General features: G+C 38.7%; 1 protein-coding gene across 2 annotated transcripts; it reads left to right on the top strand.

Annotated features, from left to right (window-relative positions):
* Positions 1–2,335: 2,335 nt before the first annotated feature.
* On the top strand, positions 2,336–18,784 carry Otud6b (OTU domain containing 6B). 2 transcript variants are annotated; one of them, XM_028779844.1, is made up of 7 exons: positions 2,336–2,631; positions 3,251–3,402; positions 5,965–6,045; positions 11,065–11,377; positions 13,139–13,200; positions 16,319–16,425; positions 17,134–18,784. In XM_028779844.1, the coding sequence occupies exons 1-7, from the start codon at positions 2,457–2,459 to the stop codon at positions 17,216–17,218; spliced, it is 975 nt and encodes a 324-aa protein (XP_028635677.1). In that variant the 5' UTR covers positions 2,336–2,456; the 3' UTR covers positions 17,219–18,784. The 2 variants fall into 2 exon arrangements, with proteins under 2 accessions (XP_028635677.1, XP_028635680.1); XM_028779847.1 differs by lacking the exon at positions 2,336–2,631 and adding an exon at positions 8,704–8,842 and having other exon boundaries at positions 3,371–3,402.
* The last annotated feature ends 2,267 nt before the right edge of the window (positions 18,785–21,051 follow it).

Raw genomic sequence — 21,051 nt, 5'->3', positions numbered from 1 at the left:
GGACTTTCCCCCCACTTTAGCCATTTCAGTTAGTGTTCTCAATTGGCTGTATTATAGCACTTGCTATGGCCTGCCTGCAGCATAGCTGTAGCAATTTTGTTTTATCTCTGGCAGCTATTTTATATTGTTGCCGCAATATGCCTGCCAGTCATTGACACATATAAGTGACTTATCTCAAGGACATGCTGACTACATACCCTGTTTTGTTCTGTATGTTCTGAACATTCTGTGTGAGGTTTGCTAATCTTAAGAAATTCCACAAAGCTTTTTGTAGGACCTATGAAATCAAAGGTCAGTATGAATTGTTATGTCTAAAATAGCTTGACATAGAGCTGACCACTGGGAAGTAGTTCTTGCACCTGTGTATGAACTCATTGTGTTTTTTTTTCCTTTATAAGCTGACAGAGGAAGATGTCCAGTCTCATAGTTCTGAACTATGTCCTTGTTCTGACTAGTATTAAGGTGTGCATTCAATAAACCATCCCTGTCTTACTGATATCCATGTTCATGTAGTTTGTGGAGTGACCCTTAGCCACAGCATCACTAAGTAAAAAATTTCAGAGAAAGTTCTTTACTAACATATGTTCTTTTTTTTCCAAGACAGGGTTTTTCTGTGTAGCCCTGGCTGTCCTGGCCTCAAATTCAGAAATCTGCCTGCCTCTGCCTCCCAAGTGCTGGGATTAAAGGGATTAAAGGCGTGCGCCACCACTGCCCGGCCTAACATATGTTCTTAACCCATGAATATTTAAGAATTTTTTTCCAGTTGCTGGATTAGTTAGTTTTTTGTTGTTGTTATAAAATACCACAATGAAGCCAACTTACAAAATAAACAACTTATTTGGCATATTTGGTTTCCACAGGATTAGAATCCATGATGGTGGAGTGGAAGTCAGTTGGTGAGAGCTGAGTCTAAGGACTTATGTCTCCAATCACAGGATGGAATCAGAAAAACAACAAAACATCAAAAACAACTCCGAGAAAACTGGGATGACACATTTTTTGGAATCAAAAAGCCCATTCGTAATGACATACTTTCTCCAGCAATGCAATACTTCCTATTCCTACCTATACAGCATCACCAACTGTGGACCATGTATTCAAATGTCTGAGACTATGGGGGATACATTCTCATCCAAACCAACTTCCACTTACTGGCCTTATAGTCTGATGTCAATATCATAATGCAAAATGTATTTAGTCAAACTCCAAAAATTTCTAGTTCCTAAGCTTGGCAGAGTATACAGCTCTCATATAAAAACCTATTCTTCTGTATGATTTTATTGCATTGCTTTCTTGCATTTAGAGTTGCAAGAAAAAAAACCCCTTAGATTATAACTTGTTTTCTCAGTCTAAATACTTATACATCATCCCAACCTTGAAATTAAAACAAAACAAAACAAGATGCATTTAGATGTTATTTTCTCTTTACCAAAATTTAAATGTACCCCTTGTAGGTTTACACAGTTGTAGGTACAGTTCATTATTCATCTCTGGAAATAAGTTTTCAGTTAGTTTCAGAACTATTATTTCAACTTTATTGCTCTTGTTCTGTCTCAGGCATTCATATAAAAAGGAACATTTTTACTTATTTACTTATTTACTTATTTATTTATTTATTTACTTACTTAATGCAATTTTGAGACAGAGTCTCACCTATGTAACTCTCCTGCTGTTCTGGAACTCACTATGTAGACCAGGCTGGCCTCGAACTCACAGAGACCTGCCTGCCTAACTCCTAAGTGGTGGGATTAAAGGCTTGCGCAACCACGCTCAGCCCTAAAAATAGAGTTTTTATTTTACTGGACCAGCACTCTGGGTCCACCATACTGAGAGGATGTTTGCCTTTACTAATTTGGTTTTGTGGTACATATGACTTACATTTGTTAAGTCTTTCCTCAAACCTTCAAAACACCCTGACATCACTGTTATCAATGAATTTAGGTCTTATCATTGAACTTAGCATACGGATTTTACTACGATTAGTCCTTTTTATATCTTTCTCTATTATCACTTACTAGGCATTTCTTAGATTACTTAACTTTTCCCCTGTTAGCACGTTGTAAACAAAACAATTCCCTACTGTATGATTGGTGCAACGTAGAGATCCTCATTGAAAGCAACCCACGCTTTTATTAAAATTAAAAAATCCTTGCAATATGTGTTGGCTAAGGGCACAAACATAACATTTCAAAACACAAATTGAAAGCAGTGCGAAAGAACGCTCGTGACGTCATCTATATGCGCCCCGCCAGGGCCAATCGCCTGGCGCATAGCTTTGTGCTGACGCAGCACCAGCGCCGGGTTCGTTCTCAGTCGCAGAGTCCCAGCTTCCGGCGCGCCGCCCAGAGCGGTCGGAGCGCGCAGGCGCCCTTGCCCATGTCGGCCTCTCCGGGTTTCAGTGGTTAGACCTGGATCCGGAGCCGCCTTGAGGCGGGGCTGGGCCTTCCCGGCGGCCAATGGCGCCCCGGGTGAGGGTTGAGGGGTGGGAGGCGCTGGCCCGCCAGAGGTGCGGAGCTCCTCCAGCGCGTGTGCCCAGCCACTCGGTCGTCATGGACGAGGTCTTGGCTGAAGAGCTTGATGATGAGGAGCAGCTGGTGAGAAGGCATCGGAAGGAGAAGAAGGAGCTGCAAGGTGACGGGAAGGGAGCTGGGAATGTAAAAGTCCACACCCAGGGCTGGGAGCGTGGCGTGTGCCCTCGGGAACCTGGAGGGGCACGCGCCATGGATCTGTCTAGGCTTCACCTCAGATAACTTTTGATGTGTCTTCTCCAGCTTTCCCCATTCCCTCGGCGCCTTTATTTGCAGTCCTCGGAGGTGTCCCTGTGTGCGGCCGGCCGTGGACCCCAAGCCCGGTCCGGCGCACGTGCTGCTACTTGATGTGCCTGGAGGCCAAAGTCCTCTTCCTCCCTTCCCATTCCTGCCCCGGTTCCCGACGCCTGGCCTTAGTGGTGTGGTCTGAATTGCTTCACCTTGGCTTGACGGTCACAGAAAGGGATATTTTAAATGGGCGGAAATTTTATCTTAAATATATATATATTTTTAACCTTGGTTTTGCCCTGTCAAACCAAACAAATTCAAGGTTGTGTTTACGTTGGATCGTAAGCCTTATCCGGGCCTTTCTCCATAGCTGATTGTTGTGTCATGATTAATTGCTTCTATAATTACATTACATTCTATAATTATACCTCTTCCCACCCTCTTTCACTCTTTCTTCCTGGGGTTCTGACACGGAGGTTTTGATGACTTTTTAGCCAAAATTCAGGGAATGAAGAACGCGGTTCCCAAAAACGACAAAAAGAGGAGGAAGCAACTCACGGAGGAGGTGGCTAAATTGGAGAGAGAAATGGAGCAAAAACACAGGGAAGAACTGGAGCAATTGAAGCTGACTTTGAAAGACAGTAAGGTATGGGGAGCAAAGCTTGTCTCTGAGCCCGTGGAAGCTGTCTGAGTGTGCTGATCTGCTTATTGAATACAGCTTCACAGTTGGTTCTGAAATCAAGTCAGACAGTCACAAATCGTGTTTCCTCGTCTTTAGTTGGTGAGACAGAGCATCTTGTAGTCCAGGCTGTCACCCATGTGGATTTGGAGCAGAGGATAACCTTGAACTTTAACTTCATATCCTACTGCTTTGATTTCACAAGTGCTGGGATTACAGGCGTGCCCCACCACACCCAGCTTTACATTTCTTCAGTATTTTTGTGACCAGGTTAATGGCTGGGTTTTATTTTTTCCTTTTTTTTGTTTTTTTAAGGGAGAACAGCAAAGAAGTGCCTACTTACTTAACCTACTAAACTGTAAAGTCTAAAGTGTGCTAGATAAGGTTTCTCTTGAGTGAAAATTGGAATGCTAGATTGCTTGTCAAGACTTACTGATGAATAAGGTTGTAACCTCTGCAAAGTTACTTAATCAGCCCTAGAATAAATTTCTCCGCATGGGACAATAAATGTGAAATTATAGTTAAGTAGAGAGGTGCTTTTTGAACCAGCTGTAGTGAGTAAAGGTACACTGATGCGTTCTGTGTACATGGGAGTATGCGTGCGTGCATCTTTTCAGGACCTGCCATTCTGCCTAATGTGTATACCAGCTACTTTGTTCAGTGCATGTAGTTGTCAGTCACACTGTAAGGTAATAGCGATGAAGTAATGTAGATAATCACATGTGTCCAGAAAACAGCTCAAAGAGATTAAAAGAACTTTGTCCCGGAGTCATAATAGTTATTGAGGTGACAAAAGCTAGAATTCAAAGCAGACTCATCTCTATACCCTGAGGTAATATAGTAATTTGTTCCATGATTTTTGGATATGAAGGATCATATATTCAACAGTTAACTGTTGATTAGGATTTCTTAGTTTTCTGCAAGAACTCATCTTCTGGAAGTTTTGATTCATCTTTGTTCTGTTCACAACGGGACAGTTTCTGTGTGTCCATTTACACAGAGTATTAAGTACAGTGTCAGAGTCTGTGATTTCATTTCCCAGTCATCATATTCCTGGCCTTTCTTACTATTAAAATACCCTTATCTCCAGTTTGGCATTGTGATACATGCCTATAGTCTCAGCACTCAGGAGGCACTTAGGGAGGTTGAGTTTGAGGCCAGCCAGGGTTTTATAGCAAGACCCCTATCTCAAAACCCAACAGTAGCAACATAAAACAAAGTGACAAGAAAACTTTTATTGGGGCTGCAGTATGATTCACCGGGTAAGGTGCTTGCTGTTGAACCTGATCGCCTGAGTTCTATCCCTGGAACGCTACCTACATGGAAGAAAGAAAAAGTTGACTCATACAAGTTGTCCTTTGACCTCCACGTGCTATTGTGGCATGTATGTACATGCACCCATATTCTTTTTCTCTCTTACATACATACACACACACACACACACACACACACACTCCCCAAACAAGGTGTGGTGTTCTGTTTAGACATGTTGTTAGCATTGTGCTAATTGTGTTTCTAATTGTCTCCCTTTGTTTTCTAGCAGGAGGGTGTTTGTTCTATTAAGCCTTCAATTTTAAGATTTCCTTCATAGATTTCCAAAGAGAAAGAAAAGTTTGGTTCATAGTCATTTGTCACTTATCTGCTAAATGCAGATTCTCCAGTTTGCCTTGAACTGTTCTCTTTGTCATTAATTAAACTTGTTTTGTGTTTGGCTTCTCCCCAAATTCTTCTGTTTTTTTGTTAGCATGGCTGTTAGTTTTATCAGAATCCATGAAAAAAAAGAGAGAAAAAATCATAAGATTCATAGAATTGATGAAGTCAATCAGAAATTTTAATAGTTTATCGCCTAGGATATAGTCTTTGAAGACTTCTGTGTCTGTTTCAGATGCTTTGGGTTGTTTTATATATTATACTAAAAACTAGCTTGACTTACAGTTATACTAATGGTAACTAAATAACATTAATAAGAAACAGCTATTTATCCAAGTAGAAGGCTAACTTCTTTAACAATGTTAACATTTGGATTTAAAGGTCTTTGTAATTATTAATGATGTTACCAGTTTGTAGCTAGAAGAAGATAGAAATTGCTCAGTTGTTCTCACCTGAAGAATTAGTGCTCATTAAGTTTTGGCTAATTAACATGGGGAAGTGACTTGTCAGCTTTAGGATATGAAGGTAGTGATGAGCACAAACGATTTTACAGGTGAGCTGTCCTTGCATGAAAGTAAGGTGTTGAGAGTAATGGCGTAGGTCAGGAAGGACAGAAGGTGTGCAGGGATGAGCCTAGTATTTGCAGAGCTACAAACAGCTTGGCGATTTTACAGATTTATGGAAGTACAGAAAGGTGCCAAAGCATGCTACCTAATCCTGTGCTTATGTTGCTGCTCAAATGAGAAGTAAGGGATTGGATACATTTGTAGTTTTCAGTAACAATTTAGTAGCCTAACACTTTCAATAAATTAAAACATTTTTATTGATTTCTCTCTTTTGTTTTCCTTTTTTTTTTTTTAAATGTTTTTGTTCTTTCAGATAGATTCTGTTGCTGTTAACATTTCAAACTTGGTACTTGAGACTCAACCACCTCGGATTTCAAAAGCACAAAAGAGACGGGTATGAAAGTCATATCACCATGTATATAATACAATATTTTCTTAGTATTAGTCAATACTAAGTAATAATCAGTACTTTCTTAGGTATTATATAAGAAATGAATAGAGAAAAAAATTGGAGTTCCTTGTCACGGGACTTGAACTAACAAGTCCTTACCATATGTCAGATAATAGTCTAAGCTACTAACGATGAAATCTCATGTAGTCCTGGCAATCTTGTGAGGTAGAATTTTATTTCTTGGCCTTCTACAGAAATTAATAGGTATAAGAAATGAAAAATAAGATATCTAGTTTGTAATTCTTGTAGAAACCAGGGAGGCTAAGGACTGTTTCCTTCTTAGACAAATGCTTTATTGTGGATTTAATTAAGAAATTTCCAAGAGTTGGGTCATATGACTGCCAAACCCTGTTTAAAAATTACTGCTCAGGGTGAAGCTGATAACGCGAAGACTTGAACTTAGAAATACAAGAAAACACAGAGATCCAGAGTTCTCAGAAAATTATGTTGGTGTTTAAATAATGGTTAATATATAATAGTTAATGACATTAAAAATGCAAAGAAGGGAACTTCATGTCAGGTGTTAAGAATGTGTTATAATTTGAAGGAAAGATAAATTTTTAGATAAGATACTGTACATTGGAGAAATAATGTAATAAAAACATGAAATGAAATAGAGCATTAGATTTATTGGAAATAATGTATGACTGATCTTAGCATAATGAAAATGGCAGGAGGCGGGTAAGTCATTCCACTTTAGAAAAGGAAGTTTAAAATTCAGTATTTTGGTTCTGAATACTATTTTCCTAATTGTTCATGTTTTCTAAGCTCTAAATGTATATTTCAGAGTGTTTTTAGTATATAGTATAGTAGAGCATGGAAGGTCAGTGTCCGACAGAATGGGCCGTGTCCCCCCCCCCCCCCATATTTTAAATTGTGCTTTTGAGGATCAGACAGGGCCTTAGGCTGCTCCCCAACCCCAGGTATGGTTTGAATTTCATGTACTCTCATGACTTGCCATTCAGTTTCAATAATGGGTAAGGGAAAATAATATCTATAAGGACTATTGAGGGTATTAAATGATAAGCTGTCCAGAACCATAAATATAAGGTCTGGAGAACTGAAGTCTCAACAAATAATTACATTTACCATGTTAAGCATATCCTATTCCTTTTACCAGGGCCTAAGACAGTCTCCTTTTATAGGACAGCTAAGTTGCAAGTAATCAAATATTTATCATATTTGTATGAGTTTTACTCTTGACTAATATTGCCATTGTGAATTTCAAAGAATCATTTTAGAATGCATCCTGTCTTGAAGGGGCTACCTTATTTATGATAGCCATTCTTTTTGTCATGGTCTTGGAACTGTCACCTTGCTTCTATACATCAACAGGTGTTTGTGTGCCAGTAAGGTAACAGTTTTAAAATTTATTGATACTTAGTTGCAATATCTAGTGGTAGCCTATTTAATTCTAAAAATCAAGCTACTGTGTACCTAGACCTATCTTTTTAAAAAAATTTGTTAATTCTTTCCTATCTGAATTTAATACATTTTCCAACTAAACTCTGAGAAATTTAGTATGGTTTATAGCTGAGTACTTATCACCTGGCAGAGAAAATAATTCCCAGATTACTTTGTTAATCTAGTGGTCTTTTGGAGTAGAGAACAGTAAATGTTCATAATGCTAACCAGAATCCAAGATAGGCAAATTGAACATTAAATTATTTAGACCTGTTCTTTTTGCCAAAGCACTAAGGATTAAAAAGCCAGTTAACCACTGGTGGTTGTTATTGGTCATGAGACAACTCTGGAGGAAAAGCATGGCATGTTTATGGTGATTTATCAGGAGACTATCATGGGGTCTTATTTTTAAACTGGAAAAACATGGGACCATTAAACTCAGGAATTTGTGCCTAAGAAGATGGCTCAGTGGATAAACTTGCTTGCTGCGTAGCCTGAGGACTTGAGTTCAATCCCTGGAATCCACATGGTGGAAGGAGAGAACCGACTGCTGTGAGCCATCTACCCCCACCCAAAAAACAACCAACCAACCAACCAACCAACCAAAAAACAAAACCCCAACAAACCCTCAGTAAACAGTGAGGGGAAGAAAAGAACTTGGATTGGAAACTCTTTGTATTTTGGGAAAACAAAATTAAGATAGAAGTAAAATAATTGATTTCCAAAACAAGAAATGTGAGAAGTGGAATGGGATGTAGTTTTCTTATTTTATAAATAAGAAAGATGAGGCTTGATTATCTCAACGAGAGGGAGAATTTAACCCAACCTGGGCTAGAGCTCAGATCAACATGACTAGTTTTCCTAGCAGTATGTGTTCCACGCTCCTGCCTGTCACTTATTCTTGTAGACCTGATTGCAGTTCTGTCTCTAGTACTATCCTTGTAGAAAAGTACGTAATATAGGAAACGCCCACAGAGACAAGGATCCCATGAATTTTACACCTGATTTACTGGAAGCAAACTTACTTGCTTTTCAGTTCTGAAGCAGATCATTCCGTAAAAGAAGATAATTATAGGAGTTAGGACAGGGCTAGTTCTGACAGGACTTAGGAGATAGAATGAAGTTCCAATCTGAGAGTAAAAAAGTGTATGACATTAACTCCAGCTGCCGTCTGCTCCAACCTTTATTCTGATTCAGGTGCCTGCATGGAAGGAGCTCTGTGTGTTGTCCCCAGCCCCGCTCTGCTCTAACCAGCTGTATGGCCTTTGGAAATCTTTCTGCCTGCTGTTTCCTCAGAAGAGGAAAATGAGGGGTTTTGGATTAGATGATGTCTAAGGTGCTTATTCTTCCTTTCCCCACTGAAACTGTCTTTAGTCCTTTATAAAGTTATAGTGCCATCTTGTGTTTTAAGATTTTATACCCAGATCCACAGTTGTAGCTGAAGTAAATCATGCTACTTTTCTTATGGGTAAAGCTGGTTTGTGTTTTGTTGGAGAGCTATTAATGCTTTTGTTGGATTCAACTACTTAAATCCACAAAAGAACATTTGAAGTTATTTCACGTGGCACATCATGGAGTCATTCATAAAAATTGTTGCCTTCCCATTTACTTCTGACCTAGGAAATTAGAACATGTAAGTCCTTATCTTTTGTTAAAATTGCTTTACCATTTTTCCTCCCTTCTGTAATTTACTACACCAAGATTTTCAGGTGCTGGAAATATGATTTAGTGGTTAAGAGCACTAGGTACGCTTCCAAAAGACCTGGTTTGCTTCCCAGTTCCAACACTATGGTTCCAGTTGTCTGTAACTTTTAGTTCTGGGGATCTGACTGACACACATACATACACACCCTTTCTGGATTGTGGGAACTTCATGCATCTGTGCACAGACAAATAAAGGGAGCAAATACTGATACTATACAAGAAAATAAAGTACATTTTTAAAAGGCTGCAAAATTGAGTGAGGGTTTTTTTCTCTTAGGTTGAAAGAGAATTTACCTCCAAGTGCATAAATATGTGTGGCTGAGATTAGAAGGTTGTAAAAGCATAGTAACAACCCTCCCAATAGAAGGTTCTGCCATCCAGAAAGAGCAAACTACAAATGTTCTGTTTGGCCCTCTACTTTTTAATACTGTGTTAGGATGAACAACGTTTATTAGTGACAGACCTGTCTTTAGCCATCCACCTTTTCTCTTGAAACTTTTCTCTTGTATGCTAGTTCTATGAAATGTTTTTAGCTATGAAACATGAATGTTCTCTGGTTTATGATTCCTAGTAGTTCACATAGAGGAATGTTTTCTATTGTCTCTAAATTTCCCATGGTACTCATTAACACATCTCTTGTTGATATCACTAAACCCTAACCATGCCTGGATATACAACCATGGAGAAATCTTAAGCATTTGTATTTTCTTATTTAAGTAAGAAAGCATATTATACTATATAAAAAATAATTGCCATTTTGTTACAAAGGATGTGTCACGCTTTCTTTAATCGTATTATGTTTATTACAATTGATTGAAAATAAATCTGGGAGGATATTTACTCAGAGCCCTGGAGAGTTATAGGGATCAGGTGATTTAAAGGGATTTTAGTATAACTGTAATATTTAAGTTGCTTGCCAGCAAGTTTTTTTTAAATCTATTTATTAATGATTTATAGATGTTTTATCCACCTTTAAAAAATAAATGAAAAATAGTATCTGTCAGTATCTTTTTGGTTTTGGAGTAATACAACCTTGGAGTAGTTTGGATTAAATATGTTCATGTACTTTAAGGCTGAGGAGAACTGAATCTTTTTCAGTTTTTTGAGATAGAATCTTATCCTGTAGCCCTGGCTGTCCAGGAACTCACTTTGTAGATCAGGCTCATCTTGTACTCAAAAAGATCCACCTGTCTCTGCTTCCCAAGTTCTGGGTTTAAAGGCATTGCACCAGTATGGGGACTGGACCACTGACTCTTAGGACAGAACTTTGAAATCAGCCAGTCAGGTTGTTCACATGTTTTTAACTAGTCCTTATGAGGACAGATGTGGTTGCAAATGCCATTAATTCTAACACTTGGAAGTCTGAGGTAGGAGGTTGGAGAGTATAGGGTAGCCTCAGCTACCATAGCAGGGCATTGCCTCAAATAAACAAACTAGCAGATTCTCTAAGAAGATATCTCTTGCCCCTTCCTGGCTACACCTTTTGTTCTTCTATGAAACAAGCTCTCACATTGAAGGCCAGGCTGGACTAGAACCCTACAGCCCAAGCTGTCCTCAGGTGTGCTTCTGTATCGGCTTCCCAGGTACACTTAGAGACCTAAGCCACCGCACCTAGTTCTACGAAAGGCTTCTTCAGATGTTAATACAGAGTGAGGGGCTGGGAACATAGCAGTCAGAGGAAGCAGATCACTGTCTTCTAAGGGTTGTAGTTAGAGAGTTCTAAGTGGGGAGATGATCACAAGATGAGCATTTGTGGGAGAAGAAAATGGCAGAAGTCAGACTAATGTCTCCATTCTCATTGAATGTGAATCGGTCCTAATTATCATCATTAACTTTCCTATATTCTTGTCTTAGGAAAAGAAGGCTGCATTGGAAAAGGAGCGGGAAGAAAGGATAGCTGAGGCTGAAATTGAGAACTTATCTGGAGCCAGACATCTAGAGAGTGAAAAACTTGCTCAAATATTGGCAGCCAGAGAATTGGAAATTAAACATATTCCATCTGATGGTCACTGTATGTATGGGGCACTTGAGGATCAGCTGAGAGATCAAGACTGTGCTCTGACTGTGGCCACCCTCAGGAGGCAGACTGCTGAGTACATACAAAGCCACTCAGACGACTTCCTGCCATTTTTAACAAACCCCAATACAGGGGATATGTACACTCCAGGTAGTTTAGCTTTCTTCACCACATTTTCTTAGTGTTTCTGGTTTTCAAATAAAGTGCTTCCTGAGTGTAGCAAGCAAGACCTTTCTTAATGAAGACAAAAGACCATTAACATTTAGGCAGGTTTATTTTCTATAATTTGGATACATGTAGATATATTATACTTTATCTTGTAAGTACTTAACAATTGCTATGTGTAAGTCACAAAAACAAGAGAAATAAGTGGGGAAGTCAATATTGAAAGGTGTGTTTGTGTTTATCAGGGTTAGAGGGAGGTGACGTTTTGATCAGTCTTTGTGAGTATTCATGTGTCTGGCATCAAGACCATGAGCAGAATACGGCTAAAAACTAACTTATCATACTCAGGGAAGTGTAATGTGTTACTTTAAATAAAGTATAGCTAGGAAGGTGACTAGTTACGTAAAATTTGATTTCATAAATCCCATGAACACTATTCCCTGATTGTTAAAATTGATGAGTAAGGTACAGTTTTTATGATGTTCAATGCTGTTGAGAGTAGTGAAATGGAGGGAAGATCACAGGTAAGACAGTAGCCACTGGGAGAGGGTCACATGGCCAGGTGGCTTGGAGGAGGACTGATATAGGCTGACTCCTTTAATGGCATCTGCCCTCCATGGAAGAAAGTAGACCGTAGCACAGGATGGACAGAATGAGCACTGTCATCTAATTGTCATTTGTGGTGAGCGAGGCATGCCTTAGGTATCTGGGTAGATCTCAAGTGTGACTTCATGTATCAGAATTCATAAATTTGTCTACCCCACTCTGCTAGTGGTAGAATGTTTAATCCGTGCTGCATCAAAGAAACAGACAAAAGATTTAGTTCATTCATTCAGCCAACTTTTATTGAAGGCTGTAGTGTGTGAAGTATTTTAGGGACTGTTGGAACAATGAAGACTTAATAGCAAAAGATATTAACTCATGGGGTATATTGTCTTTTAGATTTAGCTTTTCTTTCCTTCCTTGGATAAGAAGGATATTTGGCCCCATTTTATTTTTATTTTATGTATATGGTTGTTTTGCCTGCATCTATGTGTATGTACCATGTCTTAGTTCTTGGGTACCAGAAGAGGGTTACAAACAGGTGTGAGCTTTTTCGTGGGTGCTGGGAAATTAACTCCTTTCCAGATTCTCTGAAAGCAGCAAATGCCACTGAGTCACTGCACCATTTCTTGTTTAGCCCATTTTAATGTGCTACATTTAACAGGGTATATGTGCAGTAATTTGCCTATTATACATCCAGAGATTAAGCCTTTTACTTTTCAGAGCCCATTCAGTAAAATCTCTTCCGTGGCTAAAACACTGATACAGATCATGTAAAGATAAACAACAAGCAGGAACTGCTGCTGCCCTGGGGAGATTGAGCTCATTTCTACTTTGACTCTTTATGGGCTCTAGTAGTAAGCCTAGATATAGAAGGGCTGTATATTTTAACCTTGTGTGGTATTTTGCATGCAGCTTTGGCTTTAGAACACTTGTCAGGATAGTGAGTATTTGACACGTAAGGAATCATGGCTTTAGGTGATGACGAGAGCAGTTAGTCACATGTCTCTGGTCTCAGGTGGAAGGTCAGAAGCGGAGATGCTTTGCTCTTCCATAGGAGGATGGTGGGAAGGCGGGTGGGTGCATTTAGTGTACTTCTAAAGGGAGGTGCTACAGAGGGAGATGTTCTTCATCAGGGATGCTGGGAGCTACAAAAGAGACTGTAATGTGATTTCAGAAGTTATTCTGATCTGTTTCCTACAGAAGAGTTTGGAAAGTACTGTGACGATATTGTAAACACAGCGGCATGGGGCGGTCAGCTTGAGGTAAGCTGATTCACGATGATTGTCGATATTAAATTACTTCTGCCAAAAAAAAAAAAAATTAAAGAAGGGCAGGGCAGTGGTGGCGCACACCTGTAATCCCCGCACTTGGGAGGCAGAGGCAGGTGGCAGGTGGATTTCTGAGTTCGAGGCCAGCCTGGTCTACAGAGTGAGTTCCAGGACAACCAGGGCTAAACAGAGAAACCCTGTCTCGAAAAACCAAAACCAAAAAAAAAAAAAAAAAAAAAAAAAAATTACTTCTGAATCCCACTTAACAGTTTTTACATGTTTTTCAGCTAAGCACAGTTCTCTTTGAAGATGTCTTTTTTCTTTCTATATTTGCCATTTTTCTCCTGACAAAGATATAGAGAGCTATACATTATTGTGTCTGTGATTAAACCATGTCCCCTTGAGTAAGTGAAGTATGATTTCATCTTAAATAGCCCAGATTTGGATTTATGGCTTAACAGAAGCTGGTGTTGCATCTGTGTGTTGTCATTTGAGATACCAATCTGATTTTTCTGTATTTAAAAAAATGAAGACAAGCAAATGAAGCATTACTTGGTGTTGTGGTGCACACCTGTAATCCAAGCTAATGGAATGCCATCCTGGACACCGGTCTGCGCTACATGGTGGACCCTGTCTTAAAACAAGAAAAGTTGGTTTTATTCCCTGAATTTTAATCTAATAGTTCAATGTTGCCGAAATAACTTCTCCTTTATATCAGAAATAGAAATGAAGCAGGGTTGGCCCTATTAATGTGCCCATAATCCCATCACTATGGAGACAGAGGCCAGAGGAGTTGTTAACACCAGCTAGGCTATGCAAAATAAAGATTGTACTTTGTATAAAACATACCGTACCACATTTGTTACAGTTATCTATTGAATTCCTTCTTGATAGTGGATTATGTGAAGGCAGTAAATCAGTGCGGTGACATTTTTGTATAAGAAAACAGTAGAAACTTAACATTATTTCTTTGAGCATTAATTTATAAAATTTACTGTTAACCATGTAAATTACATCAGAACATCTATTTAATATTTAAGCCTGGTGGTGACAAATAATCTGAGATGTTAGATAAAGGATGAGACGCAAATCCTAGGCTCATGTTCTGACCTTCCCTCTGTGCCTTGGATGATTCTCCAACGTCATGTCCTCTAGTTCTCAGATGATTCAGTAAGACCCCTTGTAGTATATGAGTCTGTGGACTAAGATGCCAGATGGATGCCTCTAGCAGCCTTAGTCTTCTATGAAGGTGATTGGCATTAGTGGTCTGTGCTTCGGAAGACCCTTCACACTGTTGTTTGAAGATGAGAATGTTCCCTGGCAGTTTTTTAATACAGTGCTGTAGTGGACCTCTCCACTAGAGGGAGCCATGTCCATTGTTTTCTCTCCTGATTCAGACATACAGCAAATGGTCCACTAGTAATGACAGGGATAAAGAGACTTGAAGTACCTTTAATGTAAAGGTTCACAGAGTAACATATCATGCTTTTGGATAAAGTACAAGTAATTTTCACGCTTAGATAAATGTATACTTTTGGTCAAATCCAAAGTCAAAAGACAATCTTATACAGCGTGTGTGTGTGTGTGTGTGTGTGTGTGTGTGTGTGTGTGTTTGTGTGTGTGTGTGTGCGCGCTCTTGGGTGTGTGGTCACATGAGAGCCATAATGCACTAGTGGTAGTTGATAGCTTTCCGGAGCTAATGTTACTTCTACCATATGGATCAAATTGAAGTTGTCAGGTTGGTACAAGGGCCTTAACGTATTACACCATCTCTCTGGCCTTATTATATGGCTTTTTGAAGACATTGCTATTGCTTTGCACACTATTATGTGCTAGTTTAAAAAAATTCTTAAATGTGTTTTATAGGAATATTTTTCAGAATAGAATATGGGATTTTATTTTTTCATGGACCATAGAATCCAGTCCATATTCTTGAAGTAATTTTTAACATTCTTTTAAAGCCTTCTAAAGGTTATATGCTTGTGCTGTAAGTTTTGTAATTGGGGCAGGTACATACATTAGGATGTTGGAAGGCTGGTGGTGATGGATTTGGTTAGAAACTCAGGTTCTAGACTCAGCCTCCTTAGTTCAATATAGATTTGTGATTTTCTGATTGACCCTCAGAAGTCTTTTAACATCCTTCTACTCAGGTTCCAGGAGTTAAAAGGTAACAGTAAAGTGAAAATGTTGTTCCTCACTGGAACACTGGTTAGTACTTGGGAGACTGGCAGGAGGACTCCAAAGTTGAGGCCAGCCTGCTCTACATAGCAAGTTTCTAACTATCCGAGGTCATGTCAAAGGAAAATCAATACACAAACAAGCCCCCCCTCCCCAAACAAAAAACAACAGTGACAAAAACCCTTAACTCACCAATATTTGTTCCTTAAAGTTATTATGAAGACTGGATGAAATAATCCACATAAAGTGTACACATGGTTATAGTGCTTGGTTATAGTATGTCAATAGTTGTTAGCATCACTTTAATTACTGGCTGCTATTCATTACTCTTAAACCTAAGTTTTTATTGCATATTATAAAATTAAAGTAATATAGCTTGCTGACCAGATGGAGATTCTAGCACAGTGCAGAACAATTCACATACTTATGTTGTTCTTGCTGAAAGTCACAGAGCCATGGTTCTTGATACTGACTGCATTAGTGTCATCTGAGAAGGTTTTAAAAGTGAACCTCACGTTTTGCCAGACCTTATTCCCTGTCTTTTCGCTGGTAACAATTTGGTCTGATGCTTAGCCATTGGTACTTAAAAAAAATGTAGCATTATGAAAAATGGAGTGTTTTCAACTTCAGAGACTGTAATAAGTAGTATACTCTTTACCCACTTCATTAAGCTTGATATTGGTGTTTTTTTACAATACTATTGTGTGTTCAAGTCAACTCTTGCCTTTGATGAAGTTATATATTTAATTTTTTTTTTCAGCAATTCACCAAAAACTAAGTGTCCATTTACCTGAACTCTTGGTGCTCATATGAACAGAGCAAATCTCTGCTCTAACTGGTTGCCATGTTCTGTTCTGTGTATGTACTTCAGTAGTTTGTGATTTGAATAAGATTTACATTTTGTTTTTCTTGCTAATCTATTTCCCCCCTGTAGCTAAGAGCTCTGTCTCACATCTTACAAACACCCATCGAGATACTACAGGCAGATGCTCCTCCTATTATAGTTGGTGAAGAGTACCCAAGAAGCCCGTTAGTACTGGTGTAAGTACCTAGCAATGTTACTGTTTTACTTTTCATAATTAAAACAAAAATGCACGTGAAAAGATTTTAGGTTGTATATGCTGACTAATCAAAATGCTGTAATCAGCTGAATTCTGTTTATGTTAAAGGCAATCATAGAATTAGAAAGCATCTGAACGTGTGATTTACATAATTGCTTAGACTATTGAGCCCTTTTTTTTTGTATGAGTTAAGAATAAAGTTCTTCAAAAGGCTGTGAAGTTTTAGGGCTAGTTTTGTGTGTTGCCCCGTTTGACATTAATAGCACTGAGTTTTCACTATCATGCTTCATGCTGTTAATGTATTTGCATGATTGGGAATTGGCCCTCCATATTCAGCTTGGAGGAATAATTTCTCTAGTTTTTCTCTCTTGTGTGCACGTGCATGCCTCTGTGTGTGTGTGTGTGTGTTAGCTATTCTTACTTATTATTCTTATTAATGGCCTAAACTTTAGTGAGACTTTGAGCTCACCGAGCCCTCCACACCTCGCCCTTTGTGCTTCTCGTGACTGGACTGCTTGCTCACTTCCAAACCTTGTCACATAATGTTGACCTCTTAATGAATATGCTCACAATAGTCCGTTAACACTATCTCTGTGAACTGGGACATTCAGAGTGTGTAGTTAGATATGTCTGTATACTACATACATTTATAACTCATCAAAATGCAATCTCATTCTTTTCATTTCAGATACATGAGGCATGCGTATGGCTTAGGAGAACATTATAATTCTGTTACACGGTTGGTGAACTCAGCTACTGAAAATTGCAGCTAGTTTACAAGATGTTACACTGTTTTATAGAGTGTGCCAATCTACCAAGTGCTAGATTGTTGTAAATGCTACTGAAAAACACAGCTACCTTAAATGACTTGTATGAATAAGCTTACTAACAGGCATTTAAGAAATACGTTGGATTAACTTTAACCAGTGCTCTCTTAGTGGCATTTTTAGAATTGAAAGTCTATTGTGGAGAATATCATTCATAGACCAAGGTGTTACTCTTCGCACTAATTAATTTTAGTTGTCCTGCACATTCTGATTTGGAATAAATTTTGTTTTAAATTTTGGCCCTACAGCTTTATGTTCCAAAAGTAAGGATTTCAATTTATTTATTTTTTTTAAAGTTTGGAGACTTGGTCTCTGTCATGATAGGAATATATTGTAGTGACAGCGGTCCCAGTGACTTTGGTAATACTAGGGTCAACAGTGTGCTGCTCTTTATGCAGCATATCTCTGCTGCTAAGAAGAAACTACTTCAGTAGTTAAGAATTTTTGAATACTTACATGAGAATCAGTATAGTTAAAGAAATGAAACAAAATCATTGGTAAATAGGTGTTTATTGTGTCAATTTTGAATCTTTCTAACAAATTGGAGATTTCCCTTTTGTGTATGTGTAGCTTTAAAAGTTTGTAACTCCTGCATTGCTGGTTTTTCAGCCAGAGCCTGGAGTTAGACTTGGACCTTGTTTCTCTTCACAACTGAATTTTTACACTTTTCCTAACACTACTCAGCTGCTTTGCTTTCTCTAGAACCTTTCCTACTGAGAGGCATCCAGTGGGCGCTCATTGCTCACCTGTGCAAGGTGGTGCTGTAGTAAATGCAGAAAAGGCCATGGCCACGTTCCCTCTTTTTAGTCTTCCCAGCTGTCCTAACAAGATCTCTGCTTGAGCTCACTTTCTAGGATGTAGTGAAAACCCTGGCTACAAATGATTTCCTTACATAGTGTATCACTTTTTTCACTCAAATGTTTGATTATTGTATTTTATGTATAGGAAAAGTTGAAGGCCACTGTTCAGAAGCAGAGAGCTGTGTGATAAAATCAGTACAGAAGAATTTTATGTGGAATGACTCATGTACTCAGACTGTTAATCACTTAGAACAGGATTCTTTGTAAGAGTCGTGCCCACACACAAGTGTGTTGCTGTTTTTATGGAACACAGTACCATGCGATGGGGACACAGCTCTAGTAGAGTAGGTGCCTATTGTGCATGAGACTCATGGGTCAATTTCTAGCACCAACAAAACACATCAATTTATGAAAATGAGACTTTTTGTTGTGATCTGTTTTTTTTCCAAGTTTGAACTATAACTAAGATTGAGCATCATGTTTATAGTATTTGGGCTTATGAAGTTAAAAGCAGGTAACAATGTGTGTGGCAAGCTGGCAGAGACTGATTAGCAGAGCAAAGACTTTCTGAGATCATTCCAGCTGACTAAAACATACATACTCTGCCTGCTACACAGTGTATTCTGAAGGGTATCTGCTTTGTAACCTTTGATTCTTTTTTATTCTGAAATTTATAAAAGCATAAAGTTGTAAAATAAATGCTTTGAACTTATTTTGAAGTAATGTTATCTTCATCTGAGTATCAGCCTTAAGGAATAACAAAACATTATGAAAGTTATTGAAAATTCTATTTTCAACAAAGATACTCTAAAATAACTCATTAATGTTTCATTGTTTTGACAAGAATTCAAATGTACTTAATTATGTATTTTTAATTTTTGTTTATATGTCTTATTTTAAAATGGCCAGTATATTATGAGTAAAATATATGGCCCACTTCTATCATTTTAGCTATAAATGGAAAAGTCTTTTAAAAATGGTAGATGTTAATTTAAAAACAACATATGCAAATTAAGTTTGCTGCTGCTGGTCTGATGGAACTTCCACAAGCCTTTTTTTTAGTCCTGATTGAAAACATTTATGTCAAAATTCTGGAATGTGTCTTCAGCCAAGAATTTTATGTACTTACATATATTTATAACCTGTAAAAAGTAAAACGAAGAATGTGTAATTGTTGTGAGCAAGATAGCTTTGCTCATAATATCTGATGTTTACCAAAACAATAAATGATAAAGGAGTTGAATCAACATGTTTATGTTCAAATTGTCTTTTTAACAGTTTCAGAATGTAGCAGTGTAACTCATTTTGCTTTCAAGCTTTATCCAGCTGTTTTTTTTCTTTACATATTGAGAATGTTACAATTACAGATTCTTGCACTTAAGGGCCTCTCAGTAAATACAGGAGCATATCATTATGCCCAAAGTAAAGAGAGATAAAAATGAAGTGGCCAGTTATGCCTCTGCTTTTAGAAGAAATACAGTAGAAGCTTAGCACTACATGGATCAATGGATGTTTATTTTGGATCAGAACATTTTATAAAAACATTGTGTAAGATTTATGAGGTTCTTTTGTTTGATTGTTTTTGTTTTGTTTTTTAAATCAGGGCATTACTGAAAGGTACATCTGTGCCAACTAGTGGCTGCAAATTGGTACCTGCCCACAATTATTAGTATCTTGGTCCAACTGTCATGAACCAGTGTAAGAGCAAATCAGTTGATTGTTGAGAATGTAATTGCTGGTTTCATAACTTTAGCTTTTAATTTTTAACATTAGTTGAGCAAATGTTTTTTTCTCTATTTAATTTATTTCTTTTATCTTACCTTATTTAAAACCTTTCTCCATCTTTAAACTCTGGTAGTGTCAGTTCTTTCCCTTGAATGCACTCTAGTTTTCCTGAGTCAGTACTCATCCTTGGCTCTCTGTACTGAATAGCCACCCTTGATTCATCTCACTGATCACCCACCTTATGCTCTACTCCCTGTACTCACCCTGACTCCCGCTCTCAACACCCACTGTTCTCTCCTCACTGAACACCCACCCTGCTCACCTCAGGGAAACTGTTGGGCTTTTATTCAGAGGCAAATGCTTTACCTGCTTCACCTTTTATCTGCTTTCCCTAGGTAAATGGACCCTTCTAGACCTTCAGACCCAGCCTAGATTGGATGATGTCTGACTCTCTAGTGCCTACACACTGAGAACTGGTTACTTATGCTTTGTTTATTTTCCCCTAGTTTAAGTGCTTAGAAATAACTTTTTTCTTTTTTTTTTATTTTAATATTCTTAGGTTTTCCCCCTTCCCAGTCTCCCCTCTATGAACCCCTCACCATATCCCCTTCCTTTTTGCTTCTAAAGAGGATGCTCCGCTACCCACTCCCCCCTCACACTTCTAGCATCCCCCTTCTCTGGGGCATCAAGCCTCTACAGGACCAAGTGCATCCTCTCCCACTGATGAGTAGCTGGAGCCATGGACCGGCTCATGTATATTCTTTGGTTGGAGGTTTAGTCCCTGGGAGCTCTGAGGGGTCCAGTTAGTTGATACTGTTGTTCTTCCTATGGGGTTGCAAATTCCTTTCAGCTCCTCAGTCCTTCCTCTGACTCTTCCATTGGGGTCTCTGGGCTCAGTCCAGTGGATGCCTGTGAGTATCTGCATCTGTCTTAGGTGCTGGCAGAGCCTCTCAGAGGACAGTAATACCAGGCTGTATCTGCAAGCACATCTTGGCTTCAGCAATAGTGGCTGGGATTGGTATCTGTGGGTGGAATGGATTGTATGGTGGGGGCAGTCTCTGGATGGCCTTTCCTTCAGCCTCTACTTTATTTTTGGCCCTGCATTTCCTTTAGACAGGGACAATTCCCGGTTAATTTTTAGATGGTCAGTGGCCCCTCTCTCCACTGGGAGCCATGTCTATCTACTGGAGGTGGTCGCTTGAGGTTCTATCTGCCTGCTGTTGGACATTTCAGCTAAAGTCCCACTGGGTCTTG

Source organism: Grammomys surdaster, unplaced genomic scaffold (genome assembly GCF_004785775.1).
Source record: "Grammomys surdaster isolate TR1022 unplaced genomic scaffold, NIH_TR_1.0 97, whole genome shotgun sequence".
Taxonomy (NCBI): Eukaryota; Metazoa; Chordata; class Mammalia; order Rodentia; family Muridae; genus Grammomys; species Grammomys surdaster.
The sequence above is the reverse complement of the archived record's forward strand: the minus strand, read 5'-3'. Positions and strand labels throughout refer to the sequence as shown.